Source organism: Maylandia zebra, linkage group LG23 (assembly GCF_041146795.1).
Source record: "Maylandia zebra isolate NMK-2024a linkage group LG23, Mzebra_GT3a, whole genome shotgun sequence".
Classification (NCBI taxonomy): domain Eukaryota; kingdom Metazoa; phylum Chordata; class Actinopteri; order Cichliformes; family Cichlidae; genus Maylandia; species Maylandia zebra.
This window is the reverse complement of record NC_135188.1, coordinates 42226967-42251597: the sequence shown is the minus strand read 5'-3', so window position 1 is coordinate 42251597 and position 24631 is coordinate 42226967. Positions and strand designations below refer to the sequence as shown.

At 41.1% G+C, this 24631-nt stretch overlaps 1 protein-coding gene and 1 non-coding gene across 2 annotated transcripts; one reads left to right on the top strand and one right to left on the bottom strand.

Moving 5' to 3' along the window:
• Positions 1-9023: 9023 nt before the first annotated feature.
• LOC101465361 (ETS translocation variant 5) lies at positions 9024-17782 on the top strand. The gene is made up of 13 exons (XM_014412217.3): positions 9024-9172; positions 11188-11253; positions 11345-11429; positions 11735-11782; positions 11865-11915; positions 13674-13782; positions 13892-14152; positions 14311-14588; positions 14758-14820; positions 14896-14964; positions 15333-15484; positions 15600-15701; positions 16290-17782. The coding sequence occupies exons 2-13, from the start codon at positions 11206-11208 to the stop codon at positions 16521-16523; spliced, it is 1500 nt and encodes a 499-aa protein (XP_014267703.1). The 5' UTR covers positions 9024-9172; positions 11188-11205; the 3' UTR covers positions 16524-17782.
• A 312-nt stretch (positions 17783-18094) lies between these two features.
• Positions 18095-18210, bottom strand: LOC111501321 (5S ribosomal RNA). The gene has a single exon (XR_002721471.2). It is a non-coding gene; the product is annotated as a 5S ribosomal RNA (ribosomal RNA).
• Between the last annotated feature and the right edge of the window lie 6421 nt (positions 18211-24631).

Below are 24631 nucleotides of genomic sequence, written 5' to 3'. Positions count from 1 at the left end.
TCCAGAGCAGGAACAAGGCTGAGGAGGAAATGCTCCATTGGAGACTGGTGTGGCCTCTTCAGGGACTCCAGGATGGCCAGCTCCACCGCCGATGGACCGTCCTGGGACCCGTCCCTCATCTGCCTCGGAGCCGTCCTCCTCTGTGGGCCTGTAAAACAGCACAAAACACAAAGAAATGAGAAGGCTGCTACTAGATTTTAATTTCAACATTGAAAAAAAAAAAAAAAACAATAACAGGATATAATCAGATTGGTTGTAGATATTTAGTAAAGGTGATCACAGGCAATCCCACCGACTAAAAAGGTATCAGTGCTTGCTGTACATATCTGGGTGCAGCAGCAGGAGCTCAGGGACTGGGGATGCTCTGCTGCAGAATCAGTTGGTTCTATCAATACAGTATTAAATGTTAACAGGTTGGATATAATAATCGTAGAGTAGACAGTGGTCCCTCATTTATTGCAGGGGTTCTCAGAATAACTAGCCCCTGGTCACAGTTCTCACAATTGATTCTCAAAGTGCAAACCTTTGTAGATTGCAAAACGTAAAAGTATTATTATGCCGCGGTTTGTCTTCATCTGCCCGCCACTTTCGTGCGCCTTTTTCCCTCACGGTGCAGGTGTCTATTTCCGAATGAGGCTCATAGTTATGGGTGTTTTTGTGCTGTTTTTTCTATTGGACGCGATGGTTATCAAAACCAAACGTGATAAATTTGGCAAGCGCAGGAGATTTGTCAATCAGGCTGCAGAATGCAATGCTGTACTGTGCAATAAAAAATCAGCGAAAAAGCAAAGCAGTGACGGATGAACAGCGGGACCACTGTGTGCTGTTTATTAATAAACAATAAAATATATTCCTAAATGACAACATGCATAAAAGCAGAACGGTATTTGTACGTCAGTGGGAAAATAGCGGTGGCTTGCTAGCTTTTGTGCGGCTTCCCCGGGTCAGTGAAAACTTTCAAAAGAGAAATGAATGAACTTACCAGGTTGCCCGATCTCTTCACATATCTTCCTCCAAGCTCGGTCCTTTTTATTCCTGTCTCGGTACTGAAAGCAGCTGGTGTTGTACATAGGGTTGCCAACTCCCTGAAAAATAAATAAGGGACACCTCGTGGCCAGGGCCGGGCGACCCAGTTGTCTTCACCCTTCCCAGTGTGGTGAATTTTCTAGCTCTTTTTTTGTGTGTGAAATTATTTTTTTAACCATTTGACTTGAAGTTGATTTAAGTAGATGCATATTCTATTCTTTGTGATATGTGAAACATGTGAAACAAATGATCATTTAGCCATTTTTTTGTAGCTCAAAATGACAACATTAACACAGTAAAACAGGTCTCTTTCTTAAACAGAAGCCTGTCATGCTTAGCTTTTGAGAATATAAGTAAATCTTTCTTTAAAAGAACTCTGTCCTGCTTAACTTAAAATTATATAAATTAATAGAAAGCAATACAACAAAAATATTCTTGTAACAGTGCACATTTAGTGCATTTAGTACAATTGGCTTCAGTTGAGGTATTATTTCAGCTTTTCTAATGCTAATCAGCTGCTCCTGTTTGTAAACCCGCTTGTTCCCCATGATTACGCATCATAACTCATCATCATTATTCATCTATGTATTACTTTTATGTATTAGTCATCTATTTGTTGTAATCATCTATTCTTGCAGTTGTTTATTACACAAAATAAATTATATTATCACACTTCTGGCCACATAGCGCTGATATTCACTGCACATGCCCATATTAACTTTTTCCAGCCAGGTGTTTTCCTTTTCCCATTCTTCCCTTTCTCTGAGGGGAACAAACATTGCTGCTCTAACGCTGGGCTCTGTGCGATTTTTGGCCCATTTTGAGCCGATTTTTGAGTGATCGGACCGATTTTGGCCTTCATCGTGCGTCGTGTAGTATACGTGGGGTAACGAGAAGTGATTAACACCTCACGACCAGCTCCCGATCATCAATCGCTCGTGAGGGTGTCACCACAGGCGCTCACACTGCTCACGCGCAAACGTAAACGTTGGTGAAAAAGATGGAGCAGCACAGCTGTGCAGCGTGTGATCTGGACACAAGCGATGGAGGCACAACTTGTAGAACTTTGGAAAGCTCATCCGAGCCTTTTCGATGTGGCATCACAAAATTATCACGACCACAACAACCGTGAAAATAGTTGGATTTACACTGCTGCTCAATCACAGCTGCCTGATCATGTTTTTCATTAGCAATTTAGCAAAGTTGATGGTGGTGGTGTGTCTGTGTGAGTGAAAGACAGAGAGAGCGACAGATTTTCTGCTATAACCTTCATGTTATGGACGCACAGTGTGAGCACTCAGGTGGCATCAGAGCATCGGGCGGTATAGTGTGAGAGTACATCGTGACATACGAACTTCTAACCCCTGCGAGTCAATCGTGCAGTTTGAGCAGGAGCTGAATAACGTGACTGAAAAAAATCGCACAGTGTTTGCCCAGCTTTAGGTGTACTGTCATCCGAGACTTGCACCGCAGTGTCGGCGTTTGTTCCCCTGTTGGCCATGCTTGTTGTTGTGGTCATCTGTTGTCTTCCGGTATTTTATCCGCAAGCGACCTTTCCTCGACCAATGAGATGAGCGGTAATCTGAATTGTCATACTCGAATTGTCATAAGTGTGCTGTCAGCTCATTGGTCACAAAGCAGGAGAGGGGCTGGGAATTGTGTTTTCAAACAAAGCGTTAATTCCATAAACATTTATAGACTACTTTTGATTCTCACTGTATTACGGGACAAAGTGCGTCCCTTATTAGCTCAATACGGGACGTGTACTTTTGTTTCGAAATACGGGACGATTCCGTATTTTAAGGGACGGTTGGCAACCCTAGTTGTACAGCTCCGAGTTGTTTGCTACCGCATTGATTAGCCTTCCCCTCCATTGAAGTATGAAAGGCTTTGGCTGGATCTGCCCCTTTGACCTAGGTAACAGCCACGTCACCAGGCTCCTGATTGGTTGTCGCGGCGCGATTTGACGCTGGAGTTCAGATTTTTCCAACTCGAGCGGTAGACGCGAAACGCGCGTATGCACAAAATGCAACACAAAAACTCACGCGCGTGGTTTTATTCGCGAGTCAAACGCGCCAGACGCGCTACACTGACGCGCGTTTCACGCGTTTTGGCGTTTTCGCGACGCAAATCTGCTTCCGAATTTTCGCGGGACCCGCAATCGCGCGTCTTCGCGCCTTTCCATTGACTTTACATGTAAACCTGACGCTCTATTCGCATCCATCGCGTTCGGTGTGAACACACCGTAAAAGTCAGAGTGAATTCATGACGATGTTTATGTGAATCTTCTTTTGCTGCTGGTTCGGTCAATATTGTTTGGAAAGAGATCAAACTAACAGCTTTAGAATCAGCGCATAAAGGGCGTGAACACAAAGCGCGGACCCGCCGACAGATCAGAATCAGTGAGCTGTCGGCTTTCAGCCCCGACCGTGTCCGTGCCGTCGGGTGAGAAAGGCGACATCTAAATGATTCTGATCTGCGGGTCGTGCTGTGTGTTTAAGTCTTTGTGCAGAATCCGTGTTCCTGCTCTCATTTACTGTCTTAGCTGTTTGGTGGTTCTTGAAATTTTGTGAGATGTCACCAGAGATTCTGGCATTTCGGGCAAAATAAATTTTTATTAAAAAAATCGATTCAGGATTTTAATTAATCGATTTTACGTTATCCAAGCCATAATCGATTTTAATCAATGAATCGATTATAAAAACCCACCCCTACTAATAATAGTGAATGATTTACTTATCCTTTATAGTTTAATTATTATCTTTTAATAATAATTAAACGATACCTTTAGGGTTGCCAGGTAGGTTTAGGGTTTGGACAGTTTGTCCCTCTCCAATCTGTATTTTTCATTCTTTTTCACAATGTGTTTTCAGCCTTTTATGGACTTTCTGACCTTTGACTTTCTGGAGAAATGAGCTTGTGTCTAAATCCATTCATTAACATCAGCATATGTACATGATGACGATTAAAACATTTTTTTAAATAAAAAAATAAACAAACACAAGAAACAAAGCTAAATTGTTTCTTGTGTTTTGTAATTGTATTATAATTAACAACTAATTATAATACCAACTAATTAGGCTAATTGACAACAGCTCAGGAACATGATTGGGTATGGCCTCAGGAACACTTCCTTATCACTGTCTTTGAACACAGTTCACTGTGGCATCCACAAACGCAGGTTGAGGTTGTATCATGCAAAAAAGAAGCCACAAACATGATCCAGAAACACTGCCGTCTTCTCTGAACCAAAGCTTGTTTAAAATTGACTAAAAGAAAGTGGAAAACTGTTCTGTGGTCAGATGAATCAGCACTTGAAATTCTTTTTGGAAAAAATGAAATCTGTGTACTCTGGACTAAAGACTAAAGGAACCATTTGCCTTGTTATCAGTGCTCAGGTCAGAAGTTTGTGTCTCTGGTGGTATGGAGGTACATGAGTGCCTGTGGAACTGGCAGCTTGCACACCTGGAAAGACACCTTAACCAGCATATACAGATTTTAGATCAACATTTGCTCCATTCAGATCACATCAAACTCAAAACGAGCTAATATTGCTCTTAAAATTATACAATGTCTCAATTTCAGTGTGTTATTTTCTTTTCAACTGTAATTAAAAGATGGGGTTACGTGACTTATCATTACATTTTTATTTTATTTACACTTTACAGTGTTCTGACCTTTTGAGAAGCGGGTTTGTCTTTGAATTTGTAATCTGTGAATTAATTTATTATTAAAGTGCAAAGTCAATGGTGTCAAAGGTGAATCTGAGCTGAGAGCTGCTAATAAGTGGTCAGTGCAGAGCAGCTGGCTTTTAGGGGTTTGTGTGCAAACGTTAGAAAGTTTAGGAGGAGCACAAAACTATGCAGGGAAAAACAATGTGATCTAAGATCTCTGGTTCTATGAGAGCTGAGGTAATTTATCACTCTATGAGGACTAAAGGATGTAGGCATGAGAGCCACCCAGTGGTTTAACAACTGCATTTCACATGACAGGAAATAAGTGTAGTAAAAAAGCTTTAAAACTGTGCGATTTAGTAAAAAAAAAAAAAAAAAAAAAAGAATATCCATACATCTCTGTCTTTTTTAATCCTGATATTTTGCCTTGTGATCTGTTTATGTAAAATTGACTAAATATTGTAAATCAGCATAATCCCTGAGAAGTAACTGATCCCATATTTAGAGCTAGTCAAAACAATAATTATTATACGGGTGTAATTTTACTTACAATACTTACCCGTTGCTGTAGGTCAAAATGGGGTGATAATTTATCATATGTGACAACTTCTGTTTCCCTAATAAATATACAGATAAAAAGGGAAAAAAGACATCAACACACAACTGGAACATTTGATAAGAAGCTTTAAGACTGCAGTGTGTAATTTCCTGTTCCAGGATATGTTCAACTATATCACGCTTGTTGATCTGCCAGAACGGAAGAATAAATTTTAAAAAAAATCTGTGATGTGATATTGTGCACAGTCGTAGACGTGCGGTGGCCGAGCAAACAGGAGACACTGCAAATCAGTAACAGAGCTGCTGAGCTCAGCTGATGTTTGAACTGGAACTTTTATCACACGCACAGATCCGTTCTGGCATCTCCCCACGCTGATCGAGCACTTTCTAAGTCGAATGCAAACAGTCGGCGCAGCCCTGCAAAAAAAAAAAAAAAAAAAATCCACCTCAGTCAGTACGAAGCCATAAAATAAACATTTACACGCATTTTCACTGCTAGCAGATCAACATTAACCCTTTAATGCTGAACAGCTGCTCTTTCCTTCCTGTTGTTTGGATCCATTAATTGTAAAGTCGGTTTTATGTCATCAGCTCTGTCAAGTTCCTTTTTAATAAATACATAATAGATTTGGGACAAAAAGAGCACAGGGGAATAAAAGAATTACTAAATCTATATTCAGTGGGTGATGCAGTCTGCAGAACTTTAAGCAGAAAAATGCACAAACACCTTAGTAATATGCACTGATTTTTCTCCTAGGTAGACAGGAACACTGTATTTGTTTAGAGCAACATGTTGATAACTGCAGGGTTTGCAATGTTGTAGCTTTCCAAGCATTGTAAAGAGCCACCTGTTATTGTGGAGGTACTGTATGAGGGGATTTACCCTGTAATCATGTGGAATTTCTTTGGGTGATCACTCTGCAGCAGCAGGTAATGAAGTGGAATGAGATCAGAGTAGAATTAAAAGTGCAGCAAGGGCTCTGCCACCCACTGAGATGAATACTCTTCAAACAGTCATGTGCGATGCTGGATTAAACCCGTCGAACATTTGACAGTTTCCCAGTTTTTACAGGACTACTTAAATATCCTCAGTGTTACATGCAGTCCAGGTCACGGGAGTCTTTTTGAAGTCTTATCCCCACAAAAACACATATTCTGCGGTAGCTTCCAAAAACTGATGGATGTGCCTTCAAAAAAGAAATAAACTGTAACTGGGGCAATACAGGTAGCTGAGGAGGAACATGTGAAAGAACTGCATTAGGGTTGGGTACAGTTTTCGGTATTCCACAGTCCTGAGTAAGAAATGCTCTAAGTAACAAAGATTTGAAGCTTTTCTAGGGTTAATGGCCCTCAAAGCCAGATTTAACCTTTTCATACATGTTCAAGTGCTTTATCTATCTTGCATTCACACCTATGGACGATTTACAATCACTAGTTAACCTAAAATGCGGATTTTTGGGAGAATCCGGAGTACTGGGAGGAAACCCACATAACCACATGGAGTTTGTGCCGTCTCCACACAGAATGGGATGATAATGAGGCTGGGAGATAGGACCTACTGTACTTGCTGTGAACCAACAAAGCTATAAAGCCTTTTAGGGTCTTATTGTAAAACGACTGTTAGTCTGATAACCTGATGATGCTCCCCTGTGCCTGTGCTCACCTTTATAGTGAGTATAACATTGGTTCATCTTATTCCAGGCTGAAGCTAAGAGACACATTTTTTATTATTTCTTTGACTTTTTTTGTTAAATTATTACATATGCAACTTCCCCCCCAAAAAACCCTTGTAATTGACTGTAAGGTTTAATAACAGTAACACTAAATATATGATCTACTCAGTGGTGGTTGTCGTTGTAGTTCCAATTGTAACATCATAAGAGAACAATAAAATTAAGGAAATCAATTATTATTACATGGCAAGTATTTCTCTCTCTTCTTGCTATAGTGTTTATTATGATCTGTGGCAGGAAAGATGATCTCATGAATATAACCTAGTTCGGGTGTCACACTCATTTTAAATGCAATTTCAGCAGTTTTTCTACTTGATAATGAAATGATGTTGTAGTCAGTGAAAGAAAATTTGTCAGCGTAACTCTTTGGGCTTAAATTGTGAAAAAATAGTGTAGAATTAAATATAGTAGATTGTGTATTACATTATTACTTTGGTGCAGCATGCATGGTCTAAAGATAAAGATCTCTTTATCTCTGAATTATGCCATATTCAGAAGTTTGCAGATGACACAGCCATCATGGGGTGTATCTGGGATGATCAGGAAGAGGAGTACAGAAGTCTGGTGAGGAACTTTGTCGCATGGAGTCACACAAACCACCTGCAACTCAACACCTCAAAGACTAAGGAACTGGTTGTTGACTTCGGGAGGTCCAGAGAAGGTCCACTGCCGGTTCAGATAGAGGGGGAGGAGGTGGAGGTGGTCAACAAGTACAAGTACCTCGGGCTGTGGGTGGACAATAAACTGGACTGGTCATGCAACACAGAGCACCTGTATAAAAAAGCCCAAAGCCGACTGTACTTCCTCAGGAGGCTGAGGTCTTTTAACATCTGCAGGAAGCTCCTGAGGATGTTTTACCAGTCAGTGGTTGCTGGAGTACTTTTCTATGCTGTGGTGTGCTGGGGGAGCAGCACAGCAAAGAGGGACTCATCCAGGCTGGAGAAACTGATCAGGAGGGCTAGCTCTGTGGTTGGCATGAAGCTGGACACTCTGGTGACAGTGGCAGAGAAAAGGACACTAAAGAAACTGATGGACATTATGAACAATGCTGGGCATCCTCTGCACACGGCCATAAACCACCAGAAGAGTCTGTTCAGTGACAGGTTGCTTCTCCCCAAGACAAGAACTAACAGACTTAAAAACTCCTTTGTCCCACACGCCATCAGACTGTTTAACTCCTCTCTGGAGGGGAGAGGGAGGGGAAACAGGAGGACAAAGGAGGGGGGAACAACTAAGCTGTAGTGCCTCTTCACCTCACTGTACAATACCTTGTGCAATACTTTTGTAAATAGTCAACAGTGCAATAGACTCAATACTTGAAATGTGCAATTCACTTGTATTTTTATTTTTTATTCCTATTTATTCTATTTATCCCCTTTGTATATTTTATTTATATTTGTCTCTGTATTTATATATGTGTGTGTATGTGTGTGTGTGTATATATATATATATATATATATATATATATATATATATATATATATATATATATATATATATATATATATATATATAATATTCTGTAACTCTGTAACTTCTGTCGGTGCTGTGCTTTTTTGGAAATCGAATTTCCCAGAGGAACCCACCCGAGGGATATATGTGTGTGTGTGTGTGTGTGTGTGTGTGTGTGTGTGTGTGTGTGTGTGTGTGTGTGTGTGTGTGTGTGTGTGTGTATACGTGTGCATATATGCCCTGCTTCAAATTTTCTAAAGCTGCCAGGCATTATGTTTAACACCCCTGATTTAGTTGAAATCAGTAGGCTATATAATAAACCAGCAAAGGCATGCTTTTAGTGCTATTTTCATCATTATTGTTCCCGTGTAGAAGTTACAGATGACCTTGAATTTGGTTATTTATTTACCTGTTTACTTTATAAGACCTTAATTGCAGCGCTGGCACTTTAAGACAGTCCTGGTTTCATGAATGAAACGCAGCCATTCATAAAAAACAGCGGGGGCCGGGCCACAGAGCAGCCTCGATGACGATTGGCTCGCCTTCTGACTGACTCTGAGTTCCAGCCAATGGCAGGGCAGGAGATCGTTCGTTTTAGCCGCAGCTATCAGAGTCCTTCATTGAGAAAAATCCACAGCCGAGTGATTAATCGAGGTGCTGCATGGGATGTAGGGGAGGAAATCTGCGACGAGTTCTGTTTTCACACTGCCAAGAAACTTCACTTACCGAGTGAGTCTTCTTCTTTTTGTTTTTATCTTACCGCTTTAGTAAAAGCTGGCGCCTGCTTGCCTTTAATTACATAAACACCAGATGCATGGTCGCGGGTTTTTTTTTCTTTGCTACAGGCTCCGAGGGGAGCACATAGGCGTTCAGAGGCTAACGCCATTTTCTTAAAAATCTAACTCAGCGCTGCGTTTATTCCCCGCGACCGTCTGCCTGCCTGCAGTGCGGCATTTCCGTCTGCAGCAGCCTTTTTTTCAGCTTGTTGGCGCCGGGAATCCTTCACTGTTTGTCTGTGGCGAAATTTCTCAATGGTGAGCGGGTGTCTCCCCCCCCCCCCTCCTCCTCCTCCTCCTCCTCAGCCTCAGCCAGTATCGTGTTTCACTTCATTGAGAAAAACAAGGAGGACTCAACGAGCGTCACGCGAAACTCCATTCACAAATCTTTCACTTTAAGCGAGGATTTGTTGCTAACGTTAGCGGAGTTAGTTGGCGTGATTTCTCCTCGGTGGTGTTTGTAGTCACTGAAGCAAAGCCGAGTGACACACACACACACTCACACTCACACACTAAATCGTTTGTGGAGGTTACTTTAACCGAAGACTAGACAAAACGTTACGCAACGTCGGGGGCTGACCTTTTCATCTCTTGAAATAGTTTTTCACTGTTTACTTTTGTCCCATATTTCACGAGCTTTAGTTGGACTCTTGAGCAGTTTGAGCCAGGTCAATAACCCCCTTTTTTTTGTTTGAAGAAACATTAAAAATGTAGAAATTTACAAAGCTTTGAAATCTGGTGTAGTTAAGAGGTGCAAAACATTGTTTAAAATAATGTCCCATATCTTTATCGCATATATACGTTTATCGGCTACTTTAGGTACACCAAGAAACCAGTTTGAGGTGATCTGAGCTTTATGACGTTGTTGTTCTGCTGGATGGGTACACTACGGTCATAATGGGATGGGTATGGCCAGCAATAAAGCTCAGGTAAAGTGTGGCATTTAACAATGCCCAGCTGGCACAAACTGCAGCACTACAACCAGTTATCTGGTCATCTGAATGTCACAGAAGAAATCAGGCAGCTTTCTCCCCCCCCTTGTCTAATTATTGGTTAGCCTGTGCAAATTTTAGCCTGTTTCCTGGTGACAGGAGTGTCACTCGGTGTGGTCTTCTGCTGCTGTTGCCTGTCTGCTTCACGGTTTGAGGTGTTGTGCATTCAGAGATGCTCTTCTGGTTGTACCAAGTGGTTATTTGATTTATTTGTTTCCGCCTTATTAGATTGAAGCAGTCTGGTCATTCACCTCTGATCTCTAGCATAAACAGCCTTAGTAAACTCTAGAGGCGATTGTGCGGGGAAACCCAACAGTTCAGCAGTTTCTGATATACTCGCACCAACAACCATGCCACATTCAAAGCCACCTAACTTCCATTTCTTCCCCATTCTAATGCTCACTTTGAACTTCAGCTGGTCACCTTGACTGTGCCTAAATGCACTCAGTTGCAGCAATGTGATTAGGTATTGGCATTATTAGCTGAACAAGTAGTTTGTTTGTTTGTTTTTTAAATGTTTCTTCTTTAATCCTATCTCTTGGCAAGCAAAGCATCAAACCATTTTAATTCCTGTCTTTTCAAACATAGCATTGTCATTCTTTGTACATATGCTTCTCTGTACGTCATTAAAGTTGGCACAGCACAGCCAAAGGAAAAGACGTCATGTTTTATTTGACTATTCAGCTGCTTTCTTTTCATTGCCTCAAATCAGCCTTTGAAGAGCGATTCCTCCCGCAGCTTCACGTCAGTTTATTCATGTCAGATTTGCGTACTGCAGATTGCATAATTCTTTCTGTGACAACGGGGCTTTTATAGCCACTGTAAACAAACATGCCAAGTCATGTGAAAGGGATGATGGTAGTATGGATGGAGGGGCTAGTCCTGTAGGGGGAAAAATAGACTACGATAGACTTGGATTTCTGCTTAATGACTCCAGTATGTTCAAAGTATATCACTTCCTCACTGCTCATCCCAGGGTGAAGACTCCTGCAACATGGAGGCCTTTTATGATCAGCAGGTTCCCTTTGTGGTCCCTGAGAGTGTGAGTTTGAAACGTTATGGTTTTATATTCTTATCTTTTTATTGTCTTGCTGCATGTGTGCTGAGTTTCATTCCTTTGCCCATTTCTGCAGAAATGTCACACACAGGAAGCAGCAAAGTGTCTCAGCGATAGGAAGAGGAAGTTCATGGACACCGAGCTGGCTCAGGACACAGAAGGTACATATAAAACTCAACTGCAGTTTCATAGTCAGTCTAACTTCTTGTGAGTGCCAGGATAACATCTGTCTGCTGGATACAAACAATGTGGGGAGAAATTATATTCATAAATTTGCTAATAGGATTATTTTTTTTCCCCCTCCCCTGTTCTTTCAAGTGCCCCTCGTGGTCTTTGGTATTTCTTTAATAGGTCATGCTTCTCTGACAGTCTTATATAGGCCATTTGTTGTCATTAATTACATGTGAAATGTCAAATAATTGCGCCCACACACATTCTAACAAATGAATGTGAAACCATCTTCCAGATCTATTCCAAGACCTGATTCAGCTCCAAGAAATATGGATCGCTGAAGGTGAGCATCCCACATTATACAAATGATGTGTGATAGTTGATGAGAGGGGTCCTTAAACGGCATGTCTTTTCCTCCCTCTCAGCTCAAGCTACCGATGACGAGCAGTTTGTCCCGGATTTCCAGTCCAATAACTGTGAGTACCTGCTTCTTCTTGGATGTTTGGAGAGATTACGATTTCAGGTTTTAGCAGTGGTGCGCACTATTTATGCACGAGAGTATTTTTGTGAGAGCTTTATGATGGGTCTGGAACTGAGCGCTGGAAGTTGGTCTTTAACGTGGAGTTGGACATAAGAGGGTTGGCACGTGTGATCACATTGCACTGTCAGCTGTTGGCTCTCATTTAGGATCTGTGCAGCTTCCTGCTCAAATGGATAAACTCCACTGAACTTACCAGATTGTGACTCGTGATCTCAAAGGTCATTGGTGTAAAACCAGTTGTTTACAGTGCTCTCATTCGTTGGTGTTTCCATTCACCTTGGAGCTTTGCCAGTTAAATGATAGTCGTCATGTACCAGAGGAAATGAGGCGAGATAAAAAAAAGTACTGTACTTAAAAGTGTTACAGATAACGCGGGCGATGAGGAAATGGTGCGTTTAGTGCTCCTGCCAAACACGTATTGCATATACTTATTGTTGCCGTAATCATAGCTGCTTCAACACAACGACTCCCCGTGCGGACAATAAAGCTGACGGAGACCGTGTCGTGGATGGAAACATTAGCGGCCTGGCGTCATCGGCGCAGCATACTGATGAGAATCTCTACAGATTCCTGGAAAGCTCAGATCAGATAGGGGTAGGTTTCCTTTCTTTCACAGACGCAGGAGTCGGGAGCAAACGCTGAAAGGGACGATAAAGGAAAAACTTTATGCTAAAGCCTGCATTGCAAACTGGAAGAGTGCAACTTAAAGATGTGCAGAGCTTGTCTATTTAATGTGAGGTGTCATTGCTACTAAATTATCAACATGAGCAGATAAGAGTTAGGAGGGAAATATTCAGGGTCTGAAGCGCTGGCGGTAAACTCTAATTTGGATCTGAAGCCGTTCTGCCACACCAGCAGGCAAATGTTTCCACCAAAGCTGCCATTTAATAGGTCTCGAGTGTGTTTTGGTTATGGAAGTGCTGCTTCAACAAACACATTATTTTCCCAACCAGTGTTCCCAGAGGTAATGTTGCGTAATCCTAACTGTCTAACCATTACGCTCACCAGGGATCCAACACTAGGCAGTTGGAGGCAAATTAGGAGTGTGAGACTTGTGTAACTGTGCAAAAGATGAACTGATGATGATGAAGTCAATTAAAATGCCTTGGCATTGAATAGGGACAGAACATTCAATTTTACTCATTTGAGACAGCAAAAAACACAGTTTTGAGATAAAGACTGACTGATGTTCATATACTTGTAATACCGGGGGGGGGGAATAAATAAATTTTAGGATATTGGAAGTTAAAGAACTGAAGTAACACAGGTGGGGGAAAATCAACAATTAGATGACCCCTGTGAGCAAGCACTTGGTGACAGTGGGAAGTAGAAACTCTCTTTTAACAGGAAGAAACCTCCAGCAGAATCAAACTTGGGGAGGGGTGGCCATCTGCACTGAGGCATTGGGGTTGAGGGGAGGGCAACAGGACAGACGAGACACTGTGGAAATGCAGAGTGTTGTACAGAGACACTGTGTTGAGTAGAACACTGCATCATGGGAAGCCCTGCGTAGCCTAAGCTTATCACCTGATTCTGCCTGAACTATGAGCTTTATCAGAAAGGAAAGTTGTTTTTTTTTTTTTTTTTTTTAAAGACTAATCTTTGAAGCAGTCCACTTGGCCATCTAATGTAAGGGTGTTCATTCCATGCTCTGCAAACATGTATGTATTATTTGCCTGTGTGTTTTTTGCAGTGATGTTTCATGGACTGGCCGCCAGCAAAGTGAAGCGTGAACCCAGTCCGTCCAAAGACTTCTCTCCCTGCAGAACGCCTCAGGCTGACATGTGCCTTTACAGCTACAGGTAACCATTCATGTTTTTAAACCTGTGTGTGATATACTGCAATACTACCACCACCACACACCTGGCAGACAGAACTTTTGGATGATGTGTTTTTATCTGGTCTCCTTAGTGCCTGTGAGCCCGCTCCGACTCCATCCTCCACACCTGCAGTACAACAACGTGGCTCCATCCACCCTACTGGACCTCCACCTTTACAGAGGCAGTTACAGCCATCTACCCCTCAGCTGACCAACAACTGCTCCCCAAACCACACTCCTGCCCTTAGCCCCTCCCACCTCCGCAACCTTCCACAGGCCAATCAAAGCCAGCAGTTTGCTATGCCACATCCTCCCATCGGCTCTTCCAGTGTGTCGTTCAATGCAGAACAAAGGTAAGCTTTAAAATAAATCTATATATATATATATATATATATATACACACACACACACACACACACACACACACACACACACACACACACGCGCGCGGTTTAAGCTGGAAGCGAATGAGCTTCAAACCTTTAAACATCCACTTCTTTCCACACTTCAGGTTCCAGCGGCAGTTGTCGGATCCCTGCCTGTCTTTCCTTCCTCCAAAGAAGACCGCAAACACGCCATACCACCCCGCCATCCGTGACGGGAGGCCAATGTATCAGCGCCACCTTTCAGAGCCTCTGGTTCCCCACGCTCCCCGGGGTTTTAAACAAGAACTGGTGGACCCGAGATATCCAGAGCCAGGGCCTCCTACGTCAGGTCTGGCACGTCCTCAGACTGCCTTCAACCATGTCACAATTAAACAAGAGCCAAGGGACTTTGGCTATGACTCGGGTATGTTACCCTTAGTGTGGCGACGGCATCTGAATAAAATGTATTCACGTCTGTTAGGGTAACAGGCAGTCTTGCCATAGGTGAAACATTCAAATAACTACAGGCCTAGGCTCAGACACTTTACATTTGCTTGCAGTTTATGAAGAATTGTGACTTTTGTGCCTTTCAGAGGTTCAAACATGCCAGCCGTCATCCTTTGAGAAGTCTGCTTTGTACCAAAATAACAGTGCAGGTGAGTTTGTGTCCTGGGTTTAAAAACGCCTTTTCATGCTGCCACAGCCTTTTTACTCTATTCTTTGCTCCACAGGATTTGGTCCAGACAGAGAGCAGTGTCTGTACTATGATGACACCTGTGTTGTGCCGGAAAGGCTGGAAGGTAAGACACGGACTTCCAAAACATCCTTGTTAACACTTAGTGTATAAGACAAAGGAGGGAAGGACAATATCATTTAAGGCAGTGTGCTGTGAGTTGGCGGTATTGTGTTCGTTATTGGCATTTGCATACACCAGGTTGAGTATTCTGTTTCTAATGTTGTAACTATGTTCTGTCCAATGAGATGTGATTTAAAAAAAAAAAAAAGAAAAAAAAAAGCATAATTTATTTATTTTTTTTTTTTTTTAAATGAGCAAACGATCAAGAAATTGGTTTAAAAAAACAAAAAAAACCCCAAAAAAAACAACCAACCAACCAACCAACAAAACAGCACAAAAGCAGGAAAGGTGACTTCTGCGTGTCTTCACCAGGTAAAGTGAAACAGGAGGGTCTGCCGTACCAGCGCCGTGGCTCCCTGCAGCTGTGGCAGTTCCTGCTCACACTCCTGGACAACCCAGCCAATGCACACCTGATCATCTGGACGGGGCGAAACATGGAGTTCAAGCTGATTGACCCCGAAGAGGTCAGCTACTGCATACCTAATGTGGAACTTTGAGAAGCTTAATATTCTTAAGACTGGGGAAAAACAACATTTTAAAGCCATATATTAATTTTTCCCTCCCCCATCATGTTTTTAGGTGGCTCGGCTCTGGGGGATCCAGAAGAATCGACCTGCCATGAACTACGATAAGCTGAGTCGCTCGCTGCGGTACTATTATGAAAAGGGCATTATGCAGAAGGTAAAGGCAGTTCATGTTCCACTTGAGTCTTCCTTTACTCCTATGTTGTTGTAATCACAAACTATTTAAAAAAAAAAAAAAACTAGCTATTGGGCCCTTACACTGAAGCACTGAGTTTCTGACCTCTTATTTCTAATCTTAGCCTCTAATGAAGCACATCTGGAAGCCATCCAGTTTAATGTTTTGAGTTTTAAAAGACTTGAGGTTATTATGTGTGTGTGTGTATGTATATATATATATATATATATATATATATATATATATATATATATATATATATATTTATTTTATAATTTTTATTAAAGGCATTTATTTATTTATTTTTTTGTGTGTGTTGTTGTACCAGGTTATTAAACATCATCAGTGTTGTTTTTTTTTTCTGCTGTTTTGGTCATTTAAACACTGAAGTCCATGGAGACTGACTCGCTGTTTAAACCAGCCTCAAGTGGCCGTTAGAGAAACTGCAGTTTTCTGTCCTCAACATTTTGTCATCAATTTCCAAATTTTTGAGAGATTACTTTTGTTTGATTATTATTATTTATTTATTTATTTATTTATTTTAAATTTCTCAACCCAAACTCTTTGCAGGTGGCCGGTGAGCGGTACGTCTACAAGTTCGTGTGCAACCCCGAGGCACTTTTCTCCATGGCTTTCCCAGACAATCAGAGGCCAAGTCTCAAGCCTGACCCGGATGCTGTCCTACCTCCCAGCGAGGACGAAGGCTCCCACCTCCCCAGCTATGAAGATGACGGGCCTTATCTGGCTGAAGGAGTGGAGCAGTGCATCCAAAGACTGGGCCTCCCTGACGGCTACCCGTACTAGACTCCACAGCCTGGCAGCTGAATTATTTTTAACACGATGTAACCTATATTTACGGAGCAGTGTTTGAGAATTTTTAGTATTTACCTACGTTATCTGTCACAAAGACGCAGCATTTGAAGAAGTTAATTTCACAAAAAACAAATTATTATTAAGCCAGAAAGCTAACAAAAAAAATAACTGATGGTTAAACTCAGAAAATGGGGAAAAAAACTCATCGTAGTTCTGATTTGGTTTCACGTATTATAATATTCTAAAAATATCTGGAATTTTAAGATTAGTTTACATTTGAGCAGTCAATAAGATTATAACATGTATCTAGAAGGAGAAGGCTTTACTTTACTTGGGAGACTTGTGATGGGTAAAATGGTATTGAGTCAGGTTTGTTGGGTGGGATAGGCAGTTGTAGCAAAATGAGGCTGGTTAAATTACAATGACAGTTTTATTTTTTGTAAAAACTGCATCGGTCCTGAAATATTCCAGCTTCTTGTAAAATTGTGATGCTCAATATTTTTTTCCCAAGCTTTTTTTTTTTTTCCCCTTCAAAATGCTCCATTTTTATCTTTAAAATTCTTTTTGTTAGTGACAGTGCTCTTGATGCCAGTTGTATTTTTTTGTAGCATGGCCATCTTTGTAGTCCTCTTGCTTGTGAACTCTGGGATTTGTATTACAACCAAAGTATCTCAAAGCCATGGCAGTCCTTTACTGTTTCTGTTTTAAACTGCTTGAAAGGGACTGACTTGTATTTTCAGACCTATGAATTATCCTATAAACATCTGTTTGAAATGTTTTGTGTTCCTCTTCTTGTTTTCAAAGCTGATATTTTTTGGCTTTCTATGGACTCGTAAGTTTTTCCTATTGCTGTTTTTGACAAAGGTACTGCTTCTATTTTTGATTCAGTGATACTCTGATGCGAATAATAAGCATGGACTTTCTTATGAATGCATCAGCAGTTCATGTCCTCGGATAGTTTTCTGCATTTTGTAGAGTTTATTTGCTTCGACATGTAGAAAAAAAGTGTATAATTATATATGGATATATTTTTGCAAAAGGCTGCGATTTGTCCTGTTGAAGTATTTCTTCAGCCTTCCAAGGATTTACCCATGAACTCCTGGAGCTAGATGGTGGATGTAAAGGTATATTTTGCTATCTGATCACATGGTTGTATAACATACTGACACTGGTCTCTCTTCTGCCCTTGGATTCTGTTATTCGTGCCTTCTGTTGATCTTTACTGATAAAATAAACTATTTTACTCTTTTCTCTCGCCTCAGTTCATTATTTCAAAACTACTACCACGTGAAGAAAAGAGAAAGTCTCCCCTGAGAAAGCAGCAGCGCCCTCTGCAGTTTGTTTAGAAGTGCAAAAGCTTTGCAAGACACACTAACCATCCTATTAGAAAATGAGCTAAAAGAGGGCCTCAGATTAGTTTCTATATTTAAACTGTCATTTGTATTATTTCAAAACAAAATACCGAAATATTAAGTGATGTCCTTGTTATCATAGTATTCCTTGATGCTATCTCCACTGAGTGAGCAGCGGCGCCCTCTGCAGTTTGTGTGTGGAAGTGCAAAAGCTTACAGCACCTGGTATTGCCAGGTCTCCCATCCAAGTACTGACCAGGCCCGACCCTGCTTAGCTTCCGAGATCAGACGAGATCGGGCGTGTTCAGGGTGGTATGGCCGTAAGCGAGAAAGCGATTCGGAAAAAGCCTTTTTATACATGCGGTGACGACACACATACCCTTACATTTTGATCTTCTATATATAAGTTAAAGTCTCCAAACGACAAGAGCTGCTGTTCATCTTTGTTCTTACAGGCATGAACAGTTACATTTCTGCGCATTTGCATCTATTTTCTGTCTTTAATGAGAATATAAGTTTTCCATCTTGTGTTCCAGATAAATCAGCTTAATTCTAAGATTGCATTTCTACAAAAAACCTGCAGAGGGCCCTGATGCTCACTCAGGGGAGACAGCTTTAGTAAATACTTTAGTAATTTACAAAACTTCTGTAAGTGCTGTTTTTATATTTTGTGTAAAACTAATAACTAGGGATGGGTATCGTTTAGGTTTTATCCGATACCGGTGCCAAATCGGTACTTTTGAGACGGTGCCGGTGCTCAAACCGGTGCTTAAAGAATGGAGAACACAAAATTGGTCCAAAAACCTCTCATGTTCAGCTGGTTTTTTGTAAAAAGATAACAATGTTAGCCTTTTCTGCAGCTATGGGGCATATATGGCATCACTCTTGGCCGGAAGCAGTGCTTAAACAATGAAAAAAACACAAACTTTGTCCTAAACCTCTCATGTTTAACTGTTTTCCGCTTTTTCTTTGGTCATTTTAGCCTTTTTGGCCAGGGTGAAGTTAGTATCTGCCATCAAACAAGAAGACAGCCGCATGTAGCTATGATGATGTTTGCTAGTTCACCTTACATGCATTAATGTAATAACGTGGTTAGCCTACTCAACGTAAATTACACACGAACAACATTAAGCTACTCACGCAGAAAAGAACGGCTGCTGCTGCCACCATCATCCGTCATCATTTCTGCTACACTGGCAGGGCTAGGGGCCAGGACTCTCCTCTTTGTGTTTTTGGGGGATGTCGCATAACAGGCAACCCACCCGCAGTAGATGTGCTCTGTGTGAGGTCTCGCAGCAAGCTATCAAATACGGCGCATTTCTCAGCTTTTAATGCGTCGCCAGGTGTTTCATCGGATTTGAGGTGTTACCTCCTTTGACAGTATCACAGTATCAGCTTAAAGCACTTGTTGCTGCAGAGTTTGCATCTTTTGCTGTGAAGTACAGCCAGACTTTTGACCGCTTCGCCTTGGGCATTTTTAATCTGTAGCTCTGCTCTAAAAGAACGTACGTACCTGGGCCCGCCTACTATCCTCGGAAACGTAAAATGATTGGCTAGAATCTAAAGTGTATCACAGCTCAGGAAAAAAAAGCACCGAAATAAAGCACCGAAATGTGCGCTGCTTTCGGTCTGGTTACTACCGTTTATGTCAGAACCGGTGCCATCATGGCACCGGACACCGGTACCCATCCCTACTAATAACTACATACAGACATAAAATAATATAAAATCCCCAAAATAAAATAACAATTTGAAAAAATCTTTACAATACAAATGATACAAAGTCGTGAACCACTGAAGTGGTCTGTAGCTTCCTCCTGTTTTCACTTCTGTGCAATGACCCTCAGTGATGATGTCCACTCTACTCTAATAAAATTCTCTGGAGCAGCAGCTAAAGGATCTAAAGGATGCTGCTATAACTGCTGTGATTGTGATATTTTTCCACATTCACTGAAATCTGCCATGTTCTGTCATAATTATAATTACTGTTATATTACTTAAACTCAACAAATTCTTAAGAAACATTTCCAAAGCAACATCATGAGAATGATCTTTAAAGATTACAGCAAAGCTGCTCTCATTAACAGCAACATTGCAAGTGTAGAGATTGAAGGTTGAAGATGGTCAGTGAAGGAAATTCTGTGAAACCTCAGATTGGCTGCAGTGAGTTAAAATAGTGGCCAGGTGACTAAAAAGCACCTGCACATCTGATCAGTTTTAAATTGGAATATTTATCTGAAATGAAATCAGTGCAAGTCATCTCTATATGAGATATGCAAATTAATTATACAAAATATCCATGAGAGGAAAGTTCACCAACTGACGATGTCATATAATGCAGTATCTGGAAGGTGAAATAGTTTTTATGTAGCGAGTAAAAGCCACCGAGTAACCGCTAAGGGCCTCTATACTACTCGTGCAAACTTTCAGGCCCAAAGCTCTTACAGGTACAAGCCCAGAATAAACGGGACATGAGGGTCAATATCAGTCAAATACGTCAAATTCGGATCAGTGACGTCCGAAGCTTCATTTAGAACGTAACTGCTTCGGTGTCTGATTCCCTGGTTTATAAGGAAGTGAATCATTCGCGAGATTTGTGGAGTATTTTGATGGTGACAAATAGTGAACCACTGATATTTCTACTGAAAGATTTGGAGCCAGTGAGGAATAGAGGAGGTTCTGTTGTGTGGGAGTATTTTGAGTTGATTTTGGTCAATCGGGTGGGTTTTCCTTCTTTGTGTCAGTGGCGTGTCTAGAAAATTTTTGTTGGGGGGGCCAGGTAGGGGCAAAGATTTGGAGAAGGGTGGCAGATGTAATTGTCAGATAATGTTAAAAACAATTCTACCAACCGTTAACCATAATTCAATAACCCTGTAAACCTAATAAGCGAATGCGCTTTTAACTCTTATTAGAATGAGATTTTAACCACTACGGTGCAAAGTTTTTAGATACTGTGTTGATAAAGTACAAGAGATACAATCAGTTCTTTTTCAGTGTTTATTCAGCATTCAAGGACATCAATATTTGCATAGTATTTTTACTGACATGTAGTGCACATATGTTTTGGGCAAAAACATCTTTTAATATTAAAATACGAACATTTTAACATACAATTGGCAAATTAGGCCCGGGGGGGCACAGGCCACCCCGCTGGACACGCCACTGTAAACGAGTAACGTATGAAGCACTGATCCCTATATAAAGTGCATTACAGTCAGTGTTGGGAAGGTTACTTTTAAAATGTATTCCATTACAGAATACAGAATACATGCCCCAAAATGTATTCTGTAACGTATTCCGTTACGTTACTCAATGACAGTAACGTATTCTGAATACTTTGGATTACTTAATATATTATCATGCATTTTTACAACAACGTGAATGTACTATTGCTGTGTGATTTATTACTATTACTGAAGGTCCGCGGCTCCGAACCGTAGTAAAGGGACCTCTGACTAATACGTCGGGATCGTGTCGGGCTCGTAGCCGAAAAATAGCTTTACTTTGTTGTCTGGGTCAACTTTGCTAGCAGAGACAGAGAGAGGCGTTGAAAGACTGCTCCAACTGAACTTATTGTTTCGGAGGAAAACACAAACACGGTGTACAGTCGAGTCTAAATAGCTTACTTACAGCTGGGCTCGTCAGGCTCTCTGTTTGGCTGCAGTGGTTATTATTATATTTACATGCTTCCAGCTCCCGTTTCTGCTCGATGACAGCTCGTACTTTTCCTTTTTCTCCCTCCCTCGCTCACAGACACATAACGTATGGCAGTCCATTCTCCCTGCAGCACGGACTACACTGCCCATGATGCTACATTCTTTAGAGCTATGCTTGTAGCATTCTGCCTGTTAGCTTAGCACAACAACAACAACAAAAAGGCCTCTCTCACCCAGGAAACACACAGAGAGAGAGCGTCACCCTGTAACCATGGCAACCATAACGCTGCCGCCTGGAACAACAGAACGTAGCTGTCAAACAAAACCCAAACAGTCCTGACCCGCGACAATATGAAACAGGAAAGTACCGCAGTGTAATCCATTTATTTCAACAAAGTAACTGTATTCTGAATACCACCTTTTTAAACGGTAACTGTAACGGAATACAGTTACTCATATTTTGTATTTTAAATACGTAACGGCGGTACATGTATTCCGTTACTCCCCAACACTGATTACAGTAATCCAGCCGAGTGCTAACAAAGGCGTGGATAACTGTCTCAAAGTGCTGCTGTGAAATAAATGTCTTTATTTTATCAGCTGCCTGAGCTGAAAGAAGCTTGATTTTACCACTGCCTTAATCTGGCTGACAAGCTTCAGGTCAGAGTTCACTTTGACCTCCATGTTTGTCACAGCTGGTTTAACGTACTGTGTCAAGGTATCTAAATACACATTGGGGGTCTCAGTAGGGCTGCCAAGAGATTTGAGCCCTGGTGGAGGAGACCTTCTCAATAAAACAGTGTTTAAAAAAATGTTTACAGGCTGCAGTCAGTATGTGGTGCACTAAGAACAGAGTTAATGGTTTTAAATAAAACATGCAGGTTGCGACAGTTTGACGAAACAATGTCAGATAAGTGTTGTCTTTTGGCATCTTTTACAGGTTTTTGATATTGATGCCAACAGTCCTTTAGCATCTGGAATGACACTTGTAGCTTGTTTCCATTCACGCTCAGCTCGACAGCACTTGCGTCTGACAGCCTTCAGCCAGGGGTCAGATTTAGTTTTAGGCTGCCTGGTTCTTAACGGAGCCACAGTGTCCAAAGCAATCCGGTAGGTGGAATAAAACCATGAGCTCACTTCCTCAGTCTGGCTGCACAAAAGCTCCGGGATTTTACAGTTCTGCTTAAAAACTGTTAAAAACTGCTCAGCAGTGGGTCAAAAATACGACAGCGGCGAGCAGCAGCGCGGTTTAACTGAGGTACGGGCAAGAGGAACTTGAAGCATCACAGGACTGTGGTCAGAAAACACAGCATCACAAATCTCTACATTAAAAACAGAAACAAACAGAAGAACCATGAGATAAAACAAGATCAAGTGTGTGTCCATGTTCATGTATGGGACTGACTGAATAGCACAAAGTTAGAATGCTTAGTCTGTTTTTTAGGCTATTTCACAATATGAAAATAAATAACTTATTAAAACAGATCATATACACATCCAATAACTAAGTGAACCACATAACCAAACCGATATCATGACCAGCAGCTTTACAGCTGTGGCTCCAGCAAACATCAGCTGATACTAGAAATTAATATTCAATAAATTCTAACAACAGCTGATCAAGCTTAAACGTGCTGCTGTTGTTTAGCGCGACATCTGCTGGTTTCCTGTTTCTGGCACAAAGTGGGAGATAAACAAACCAGAGAGAAAAGCCGATCAGCTGATCATGGATCAGTTTAATGATTGAAGTAGAAACAGGGGAGGGAGAGAATGAGAGAAGAAGAGGCAGCAGTGCAGCAAAGACACAGAATAACTCCAGCTTTGTGTCTTTTTCATTGTAGCTGAAGTCCGGGACAAACTGTTCCTTTTCACCTCAACACGAAACGCACAATATTTTCTCTGAATACGAGACCATTCCGTTTTTTACGGGATGGTTGGAAACTCTAATAACTAACCTTATAAATAAAATAAGATAAAACAAGTTCAACATCATTAACATCATAGCACGGCCCACCGGGCAAATGCCCTGTTTGCTGGGCCTTGTATTGTGTTCATGTTTTTTCAACCTAATAAATGGTTTGCTTTTTGTTAAGATTCAGTTCCATCTCTCCCTTGTCTGCTTCCGGGTTCATATTGCAATCACATCAGCCACCGTGACAATAAACTTATTTTGATTTTTAACTTTCTTTATTTTTTCAACAATATTATGTATATATAAACGTTTTGCATCTTACAATATAAAGCCTGGATCCTGCACATATTGCACTTTGAACTTTAACTGTGTTGTCTGTTTATTGGAGATTGTACTACTTGAATTCATTATCCTGGTGATATAACACATTAATTCTCCATTTGGAATCAATATAGTATATAATACAGTATCTGTCTATCCATCTATATAGCTATTGAATTGAACTGGAGTGAATGGAAGAGAATTAAATAATGGATTTCATGTTCATGTTTATCTATGTTGTAACAGTGACGACTTGAGACATCTGTTTGGCACTATATGAAGAGAATTAAATAAAATTTAAATGAAAATGATATTAACTGTATTTATACATTTTCTTTTTTTGGATGAGACACTGTCAGTGTGCTGTTAAATAACTCAGGTATTTTTAAGGCCCAGTGGCGTGTCCAGCGGGGTGGCCTGGGGGGGCACAGGCCACCCCCCCAACCAGACTGGCCACCCCAAAGGCAAAACAATAAAATTCAATCAAATATCAAATGTCCGATTATGTTTTCACGGTGAAGTTCAGATATCCGAGTGTAAGTGAATGCAGCATCGGCTTCTGCGCTATGTGCATCACGTTAGCAAAGGTAGGAGAGCCAAGCACGAAAGACGGCACCGCAGGAAACAATTTTTCGGTGAAAGAAAATGAGGACAGAATAAATGTCTCGGTAAGTAATATTAAGTTTGTTGAGTTTAGTAAACTTCGGTGAAATTAGAATACCAAGGAAAAAATAACACTTATTATTGCAGCCGTCGAATATTTCAGGCAGTATGCTACTGAGGGGAGCTAACATAAGAGTTATGAGTTATAAGATATAATCTAAGTCGTAACATTGCTGTATGGAGCTGCAGATTTGG

Bases quoted from the DNA above. Each gene is read 5' to 3' on its own strand.
- LOC101465361 (XM_014412217.3), top strand. From the start codon at position 11,206: ATGGAGGCCTTTTATGATCAGCAGGTTCCCTTTGTGGTCCCTGAGAGT. The intron at 11,916-13,673 runs GTGAGTACCTGC...TGTTTTTTGCAG, and splicing joins GGATTTCCAGTCCAATAACT to TGATGTTTCATGGACTGGCC. The intron at 14,965-15,332 runs GTAAGACACGGA...TGTCTTCACCAG, and splicing joins TGTGCCGGAAAGGCTGGAAG to GTAAAGTGAAACAGGAGGGT.